Source organism: Rhinopithecus roxellana, chromosome 20 (assembly GCF_007565055.1).
Source record: "Rhinopithecus roxellana isolate Shanxi Qingling chromosome 20, ASM756505v1, whole genome shotgun sequence".
In the NCBI taxonomy this organism is placed as follows: Eukaryota; Metazoa; Chordata; class Mammalia; order Primates; family Cercopithecidae; genus Rhinopithecus; species Rhinopithecus roxellana.
Window position 1 is genome coordinate 8,586,249 of NC_044568.1, and position 9,823 is coordinate 8,596,071.

Sequence of the window (9,823 nt, forward strand, 5' to 3'; positions counted from 1 at the left end):
AATATATATATATGCTACAGTGCAGTGTGCACGCTTTTTGGGGTTTAGCGGTGTTGGATTCCTTAATCACCCTGACCATCAGTTTTCATATCTGCAAAATGGGAGAAATAATAGATCCTACTACCCAGGGTAGCACTGGGAGCGCTGATGGTGAAACAATATGAATGCCTGAACATCATAAAGCTCTAGTTCAGAGTTTCTCAAACTCCTCTGAGTTTTCATTTAAAAAAATTTTTTTGGAGACAGTCTCGCTCTGTCGCCCAGGGTGGAGTGCAGTGTGGCATGATCTCAGCTCACTGCAACCTCCACCTCCCGGGTGCAAGCAATTATTCTGCCTTAGCCTCCCAAGTAGCTGGGACTACAGGCACACACCGTGAAGTCCAGCTAATTTTTTGTATTTTAGCAGAGACGGGGTTTCACCATGTTGCCCAAGCTGTTCTCGAACTCCTCCTGAACTCAGGCAATCTGCCCACCTCGGCCTCCTAAAGTACTAGGATTACAGGCGTGAGCTACCACGCCCAGCCAAAAAAATTTTATAGAGATGGGGTTTTTCTTGGCCAGGCGTGGTGGCTCACGCCTGTAGTCCCAGCACTTTGGGAGGCCACGATGGGTGGACCACTTGAGGTCAGGAGTTCGAGAGCAGTCTGGCCAACGTGGTGAAACCCCGTCTGTACTAAAAACACTAAAATTAGCTGGGCGTGGTGGCACACGCCTGAAGTCCCAGCTACTCAGGAGGCTGAGGTGGGAGAATTGCTTCAACTCGGGAGGTGGAGGTTGCAGTGAGCCAAGATCGCCTCATTGCACTCCAGCCTGGGCGACAGAGTGAGACTCTGTCTCAAAAAAAAAAAAAAAAAAAAAAAGAGAGATAGGGTTTTTCTCTGTCACTCAGAGTGGGGTGCAGTGTCACGACCATACCTCACCATAGCCTTGAACTCCTGAGCTCAGGCCATCGTTCTGCCTCAGCCTCCTGAGTAGGAGGGGCTACAGGTGCACGCTACTGTGCCTGGCTAATTTAAAAACTTTTTTTTGTAGAGATAGAGTCTCCTAATCTGCCCAGGATGGTCTTGAACTCCTGGCTTCAAACCATCCTCCCACCTCAGCCTCCCAAAGTGCTGGGACTATAGGCATGAGCCACTATGCCCAGCCTCCTCTGAGTTTTGGAAGGGTGTTTGTTACATAGCTTCCCAGTCTGTGCATAGACTCGACGGAATCATAGCTCCAGGGGAGGAATTAGGGAATCTTTGAAACAAACACTGTCCACTGAGTCTCAGGATCTGATGAGTTCCGAAACATAAATCAGGGTTAAGCAACTACAATTAACACTTTGGAGTGCCATGTGGAAGCTGGCATGAGATGATGGATGTTGAAGTTAAGGGACATTGACTACCCTTGCACTCATTCATTCAACGTTCACTGCATGCTCCACTCTGTTAGGTGCTGGGGCCACAGACAGAATAAAGCAGACTCAGGCTGCCCTTAAAGGCTCCCCTAGCTGGCTCCTCATCTGCAAAATTAGATGGGTGGGGCGATGCCCAAAGGAATTGCTCCTTAGGCTGCTGAGGGGCTACAGGGGTGGGCAGCGAAGCTGTCTTGTGGGCTCTGGCCCTGTGAGGTTTAGCAGTACAGGGTCTCCGCAAGCTGCCTGACCTCACAAGGCCCAACCTTGACTCCTACCCAGTTAATCTCCTCTCAGGGCCAGAGGTCAGGCTCCCATTTTACAGATTAGAAAACAAAGCCTCAGCGGATAGAGAGGTCACACTTCACCCCATCCCCGAAAGGCGTCCAGGACCTGGTCCCCTACCTCCAGCTGCGGCAGAAGGGGCCAGATATCTTGCAAGACCCGGGTAGCGAGTCGGACTCCAGAGGACTCGGGGTCTCTCTCTGCCGGGCCCAGTTGGTTCCTGAGCAGTCGGAGCCGCACCTGCCTCCCGGAGCCCGAGCCCCTCCCTCCGGGTCCGGCCTAGCCCGCCTGACTCCCATGCTGAGCACCTCCACAGCCCGTCGCCCTGACAACTAGTACGCCCATGAGCCTTCGCGGCGCCGGTGCTTTAGGGGACGCTCCCCAGTGCCCCCCACCCGACCGCCAGAGAGAACTATGTTGCTCCTCAGCCCGTGAGGCCCGAGTGGTGGAAACCCTCTCGATCATTCTCCGCCCCCGAGACACCAGCCCCCTCCATGACGTCTTCGACCGCGCGACCGACGTCGGCGGAGACGGCCATAGACACTGGTGGCTAGAGAGGCCCGGACTTGCCCTCCCAGTCCTTACTTCCGTCGGAAGTGCCTTCCTGCGGCAAGCGCCCTTCCTCTGATGCACGCTCGGGCTCCTAGGCCTCGTTCCCCGGTTCCCGGGTCGCGAGTATGACCACAATGGCGGCAGCCACCCTGCTGCGCGCGATGCCCCACTTCAGCGGTGAGGGGTCGGGGAGGGCGATGGCGGCCCAGGAACACTTTGGGGGTGTGGTAGGTGGCTGGGTTCGGTCTGACCCCTGCCCTGCCTGACTCCCAAGCTTCGGTCCCGGCAGGTCTCGCCACCGGGACCTTCCTGCTGCAGGGTCTGTTGCGGCCGCTGAAGACTCCGGCATTGCCTCTCTTGTGCCGCGGCCTGGCCGTGGAGGTCAAGAAGACTTACGTGCGCGACAAGCCACATGTGAATGTGGGTACCATCGGCCATGTGGACCACGGCAAGACCACGCTGACTGCAGCCATCACGAAGAGTGAGTGGGGTTGAGGAGTCCAGTAGCGCCCTATCTACTGATGGGACCTGGAGCCAGGGAGGCAAGGCTAGCAGAGTGTCTGCTGGAGGTGTTTACTGTGGCTCCACGAGCAGAGGCTGTACCCTAAAGAAGTCACAGGGCAGACCCTTAAGGCCCCCTAACATTTCGTTCTGACCCACAGTTCTCTCTGCTAGAAGAGTTAGAGATTGGAGGAGGTTATGTATTTAGGTGGGAGGGTTCAGGGGCGTGGTCTAAGCTCTGCCTCTAGCACTGAAACTTTAGCTGAGAAGTGTGTTCTCTTCCTCCTTTAGTTCTAGCCGAGGGAGGTGGGGCTAAATTCAAGAAGTACGAGGAGATTGACAATGCCCCGGAGGAGCGAGCTCGGGGTATCACCATCAATGCGGCCCATGTGGAATATAGCACTGCCGCCCGCCACTACGCCCACACAGACTGCCCGGGTCATGCAGATTATGTTAAGGTGAGGGTTGCTGGGACACTGGAGACAGGGCCAGAAGCTGCCTCTTGTCAGGATAAATGTTAGGCTTGTGGGGAGGAGATTAAAATATTCAGTGTTTGGATATGAGATGGCAGGTTTGTGGCCATGGCCACTCAGAATGGGTGATGAGGAGATAATAGAGAAAGGTGGGCCTGAGATTCTAACTGCTACACTTGCCTATATGGATGTGGACTGAAGAGCTCGTTGAACTTGGCTGTTTCCTCTCCTTCTCCTCCCCAGAATATGATCACAGGCACTGCACCCCTCGACGGCTGCATCCTAGTTGTAGCAGCCAATGACGGCCCCATGCCCCAGACCCGAGAGCACTTACTACTGGCCAGACAGGTACTCAGAGCCTGGGTAAAGGTGCAGAGGGGAAGAGTGGGGAGTTGGGCCCCTCTGGATACTGTCCCTGTCTCTCTGCTGTCTACAGATTGGGGTGGAGCATGTGGTGGTGTATGTGAACAAGGCTGATGCTGTCCAGGACTCTGAGATGGTGGAGCTGGTGGAGCTGGAGATCCGGGAGCTGCTCACCGAGTTTGGCTATAAAGGGGAGGAGACCCCAGTCATCGTAGGCTCTGCTCTCTGTGCCCTTGAGGTGAAGGCTGGGTCAGGCAGGGTGGCTGCTGCAGAGGGTGGGGCTAGATGGGCACCCAGAGCTCTGCTTTGTATCTGGGAAGTGGCTCTTGATAATCGAGGGGAGTAGAATGGGGATTTCAGAGTCCTGTCGCTTCCCCTCAACAGGGTCGGGACCCTGAATTAGGCCTGAAGTCTGTGCAGAAGCTGCTGGATGCTGTGGACACTTACATCCCAGTGCCCACCCGGGACCTGGAGAAGCCTTTCCTGCTGCCTGTAGAGGGGGTGTTCTCCGTCCCTGGTGAGGACTCTGCCTGTTCCCACGCACTCTCTCTAGCAGCAGCCTAGCTCGGGGTCCCTGATGTCCTGTCTTATTGCCTCTCAGGCCGTGGCACTGTGGTGACAGGTACGCTAGAGCGTGGCATTTTAAAGAAGGGAGACGAGTGTGAGCTCCTAGGACACAGCAAGAACATCCGCACTGTGGTGACAGGTACGGGAAGCCAGCCTAGGGACCAGGGGCTGACTGCAGGGTGGCCTTACCCCAGCAGATCCCTTGTGCCTTCCCTCCATCTCACACTCACCTTCCTTCTCCCCACTCCTTTTCCCCTTCCCTCCTAGGCATTGAGATGTTCCATAAGAACCTGGAGAGGGCCGAGGCCGGAGATAACCTCGGGGCCCTGGTTCGAGGCTTGAAGCGGGAGGACTTGCGGCGGGGCCTGGTCATGGTCAAGCCGGGTTCCATCAAGCCCCACCAGAAGGTGGAGGCCCAGGTGAGGGCTCCAGGTGACAGTGGGCAGAGCTGAGCCAAGCTGTCCCCAGCATTCCAGCCGAGCCCATCTCACCCTCATTGCTCACTCTCCTCCAGGTTTACATCCTCAGCAAGGAGGAAGGTGGCCGCCACAAGCCCTTTGTGTCCCACTTCATGCCTGTCATGTTCTCCCTGACTTGGGACATGGCCTGTCGGGTTATCCTGCCCCCAGAGAAGGTACGGTGGGTGGCAGGAATGTAGGGTGGAGGGAGCACTTTTTATATCACCTTTGTTTCACTCATAGTTCCAAAGATACACTGTGACAACCCAAGTGACTTTATTTCCTTAGGTGGAAAGGGGCTGCTTGCCACTGCTAGAGAAGGGGCATGGCCCATGGACTTAGGGGTGGGAGTCCTCATCCAGTGTGCCCTAAGCTGAAGCAGGTTAAAAGCTTAGCTCTGCCAGCATGTACCCACAGAAAGATTTCCTAGAAAAGGTCTCTTCTTTCTGAGAGTTTCACTATATATGAAAGCTCAGGAAGCCCTGTGACCAAGAAACCTTCATAACCCACAACTTCTAGACATTTTTTCCTCAAGAACATACCATAGGAACACTCATCACTGGTCTCTTTCATGTTTTCCTGTCTCAATATGCTGTTTGCATCTGCCTGACAGCCTGGGATGGATGACGCTGTCCCCAGGCAGAACCATTCCCCTGCTGCATTCTCCCATGACTCTTAACCTCCGAGGTACCCAAAAAAAACTTAAGGAATGAAGGCATCCTGGAGGCCACGCATGATCCTTCTCTTCCTACTCTAGGAGCTTGCCATGCCAGGGGAGGACCTGAAGTTCAACCTAATCTTGCGGCAGCCAATGATCTTGGAGAAAGGCCAGCGTTTCACCCTGCGAGATGGCAACCGGACTATTGGCACTGGTCTAGTCACCGACACGCTGGCCATGACTGAGGAGGAGAAGAACATCAAGTGGGGTTGAGTGCAGACCTCTGCTCAGCTTCCCTTGCGTTTAAGGCCTGTTCTAGCCAGGGCTCCCTCATGACACAGGCTGCAACCCAGCAGAGGGCAGCTAGGTGGACATTTCCCCTGGTTGAAAGGGTTGGCCTGCCTGACTGGGGAGGTCAGTAAACTTCTGTGAATAGTAAGCCAGCCTGTGTCCTGTGTCCTTTGTGTGAATTGGAGAGGACAGGGGAGGACAAAAAGGGTGTTGAACCCCAGACAGATGTGGAGCTTGTGAGATCCCAGGGCAATTTTAACGGAGAAATCGAGTCCAGTGAGCTTAGTGATTGCCTAGACATGGTAGGATACCATTGAATAGCCTCCTGGGAGATACTGGGAAAGAATGTTCTATCACTCTGGAGCCAGCATGGCCTCAGCTCAGGCTCCAAACCCACCTTGTTTCCTCGGAATACTAAGTGAATGTCTAGTGTCCATTCACGTTCTATGGGAATGGGGACCGGACAGGCATATCTCAGATGCTGTAGGTTTGCTTCCAGACCACCACAATAAAGCAGGTCACAAATTTTTTGGTTTCTCAGTGAAGTTATGTTTATATTATAGTTGACCCTTGAACAATGCAGGGGTTAGGGGTGCCAGCCCCCCTCCATGTAGCCACAAATCTACATATAATTTTTGAGATATTGCCAGCTTTGCACAGTGGCAGTATCATAGCCAATGACTCCATGATGACTTGAAATATAATCAGCATTGGCAATTTTCGACGGTCTCTATGGGGAGGCTGAACAAAGGGAAAAAAGGAAATACAGGGTCTCACTGTCACCCAGGCTGGGTGTGCGGTGGCACCATCCTAGCTCATTGCAGCCTCAGACTCCTGGGCTCAACCTTGGTCTTCCAAACTGCTGGGATTAGAGGTGTAAACTACCGTGTCCAGCTCCTGACATATAACTTGACTACCCCAAAACGTAACTAATAACCTGCTGCCAGCCAGAAGCCTCACTGATAGCATGCAAAAGCGTACTTTGTGTGTTATAAGTATTATATACTGTATTCTTCAAACTAGAGAAAGTGTTAAGAAAATCATAAGGAAAATATATTCCCTATCAAGTGGAAGTGGATCATCATAAAGGCCCTCATTGCTTCACGTTTCTTAGGAGGAGGCCAAAGGGAGATAGGCAGACTTGGTGTAACCTGTATTTGAAAAAATTCACATGTAAGTGGACCTGTGCAGTTTGAACCCCTGGTCACTCAAGGGTCAACTGTACACTATATTAAATGTGTAATGTCTAAGAAAACTTTATTTAAAAATACTTGAGCCAAGGCTGGGCACGGTGGCTCACGCCTGTAATCCTAGCACTTTGCGAGGCCAAGGCGGGCAGATCACCTGAGGTCAGGAGTTTCAGACCAGCCTGGCCAACATAGTGAAACCCTGTCTCTAATAAAAATACAAAAAAATAAGCCGGGCATGCTGGCAGGTGCCTGTAATCCCAGCCATTTGGGAGGCTGAGGCAGGAGAATCACTTGAACTTGGGAGGTGGAGGTTGCAGTAAGCCAAGATCGTACCATCGCACTCCAGCCTAGGGAACAAGAGCAAAACTCCATCTCAAAAAAAAAAAAAAAAAGCTCGAGCTGAGATTGCGCCATTGCACTCCAGCCTGGGTGACAGAGCAAGACTTGTCTCAAAAAAAAAAAGAAAAAAGCTTTAGACCAGGAGGCCGAGGCGGGGAGATCACGAGGTCAGGAGATCGAGCCCATCTTGGCCAATATGGTGAAACCCCCCCTCTACTAAAAATACAAAAAAATTAGCTGGGTGTGGTGGAGTATGCCTGTAGTCTCAGCTACTAAGGAGGCTGAGGAAGAAGAATCACTTGAACCCGGGAGGTGGAGGTTGCAGTGAGCCTAGATAGCACCACTGCACTCCAGCCTGGAGACAAGGTGAGACTCTGTCTCAAAAAAAGAAAAAATAAAAACATAAAATTAAGAAAAGAGGCCATGTGTGGTGCCTCACACCTATAATCCCAGCATTTTGGGAGGCCAAGGCAGGCCTTGGCACTTGAGGCCAGGAGTTTCAGAGCAGCCTGGGCAACATGGCAAAACCCCATCTCTACTAAAATATAAAAATTAGCCAGGCAGGCCGGGCACGGTGGCTCACGCTTGCAACCCCAGCACTTTGGGAGGCCGAGGCAGGCAGATCACCTGAGGTCAGGAGTTTGAGACCAGCCTGGCCATTATGGTAAAACCCTGTCTCTACTAAAAATAAAGAAAATTAGCCGGGTGTGGTGGCGGGCGCCTGTAATCCCAGCTACTTGGGAGGCTGAGGCAGGAGAATCACTTGAACCCGGGAGGCAGAGGTTGCAGTGAGCCAAGATTGTGCCACTGCACTCCAGCCTGGGTGACAGAGTGAGACTCTGTCTCAAAAAAAAGGAAAGAAAAATTAAATAAAAAAAAAGAATAAAGAAAATGACCACTTCTCTAATATGCAGGGAATAAACTATGAGTGGATTTTCAAAACCTTGGGAGTGATGACTGGCAAGGATGCCAACACCAAGTAAAGCAAGGCTCGGCAGAGGTTAACAGGCACCCCTATCACAAATGCATCCTGACAAATGAATACACACCCAGGATGGCTAAGATCAGCTCTCAGAAGGGAGGGCTCTTGGGCCCAACTTAAGAGCTGTTTCGAGAAAATGCAAAACCTGATCTTTGACTCCAGAACAGAGGCAAACTAAGGGAAGTGGGTGAGAGCAGAGGAAGAGGGAAGAACTTTGCAAAAAGAACTGTCCAATGACAGGGCAGATTTGTCTTCTCAGTGCTCAAGGCAAGGCTGCCAAGAGCTGCCAAGGGGAATTTCTGGCTGGCTGAAGGCTAAGTTCCCTTCCAACTTTTGAGATTTCTGCTCAAAGATGGTAAACATACAGTAGTCTCTGCCCTTATCCCTGGTTTCAGTTATCCACTGTCAACCTGGTCTGATTATTTCTGGAATTTTTTTTTTTTTTTTTTTTTTTTTGAGATTGTCTCGCTCTGTCACCCAGGCTGGAGTACAGTGGCACGATCTCGGCCCACTGCAACCTCTGCATCCTGGGTTTGAGTGATTCTCCTGCCTCAGCCTCCAAGTAGCTGGGATTACAGGCACCACCACCATGCCCAGCTAACTTTTTATTTCTAGTAGAGATAGCATCTCACCATGTTGGCCAAGCTGATCTCAAACTCCTGACCTCAAATAATACACCTTCTTCGGCCTCCCAAAGTATGAGATTACAGGGGAACCACTGCACCCAGCTGGACTTTTTTTTTTTCTCTCAGACAGAGTCTCGCTCTGTTGCCAGGCTGGAGTGCAGTGGCACGATCTCTGCTCACTGCAGCCTCAAGCCATTCTCCTGCCTCAGCCTCCCGAGTAGCTGGGACGACAGGGACGTGCCACGATGCCCAGCTAATTTTTGTATTTTTAGTAGAGACAGGGTTTCACCATGTTGGCCAGGATGCTCTCGATCTCTTGACCTCATGAACCACCCACCTCGGCCTCCCAAAGTGCTAGGATTACAGGTGTTAGCCACCGCGCCTGGCCTGGAATTTTCTATTTAACAGTTCAGATTTTAAGTGGAGCACCATTCTGAGTAGTATGATGAAATATTTTGCCATCCTGCTCCATCCATCCTGTCAGGACGTGAACCATCCCTTTGCCTGTTAGTCACTTTAGTAGCCGTGCTGGTTATCAGACTGATCGTTACAGCACTGCAATGATTTGTGTTCAAGTAACCCTTATTTACTCAGTGATGGCCCCGAAGCACAAGAGTATTGTGCCTAATTTAGAAACTAAACCTCATCATAGAAATAGGAAAAAACATAGTATACATAAGGTTTGGTACTATAGGCATCCACTAGGGATCTCAGATCACACCCCCCACAGATACGTGTGAAGTGCTGTACAATCTGCAGTCCTTCCAGAAAGCATCAAAATGACTACTCAGCTGGGCGTGGTGGCTCACACCTGTAATCCCCAGCACTTTGGGAGGCCGAGGCAGAACTGCTTGAGCCCAGGAGTTCAAGACCAGCCTGGCCAACATAATGAGACTCCGTCTCTTAAAAAAAAAAAAATTGAAAGATTACTCAGTAATACTTGTCATATTTCACAGTAGATACCCATCTCTCCATCTGCACTTCAAACATCCTGAGCCCAGCTGAAGCCTTGCAGCTCCTGCATCACCTCACATCCACCTGCTGAGTGCTCTTGGGACTCCAACTCTGCCCATTTTTAGCATCCAAGTGGCTACCACATAAAATCCTTTTTTTTTACCTCTTTAATAACCCCTTTTCTCCTC

At 51.6% G+C, this 9,823-nt stretch overlaps 1 protein-coding gene across 1 annotated transcript; it reads left to right on the plus strand.

Moving 5' to 3' along the window:
• Positions 1-2,224: 2,224 nt before the first annotated feature.
• TUFM (Tu translation elongation factor, mitochondrial) lies at positions 2,225-5,696 on the plus strand. Its single transcript, XM_010388659.2, has 10 exons — positions 2,225-2,410; positions 2,523-2,714; positions 3,026-3,192; positions 3,451-3,555; positions 3,644-3,808; positions 3,955-4,087; positions 4,172-4,276; positions 4,405-4,556; positions 4,652-4,771; positions 5,353-5,696. The coding sequence occupies exons 1-10, from the start codon at positions 2,359-2,361 to the stop codon at positions 5,524-5,526; spliced, it is 1,365 nt and encodes a 454-aa protein (XP_010386961.1). The 5' UTR covers positions 2,225-2,358; the 3' UTR covers positions 5,527-5,696.
• The last annotated feature ends 4,127 nt before the right edge of the window (positions 5,697-9,823 follow it).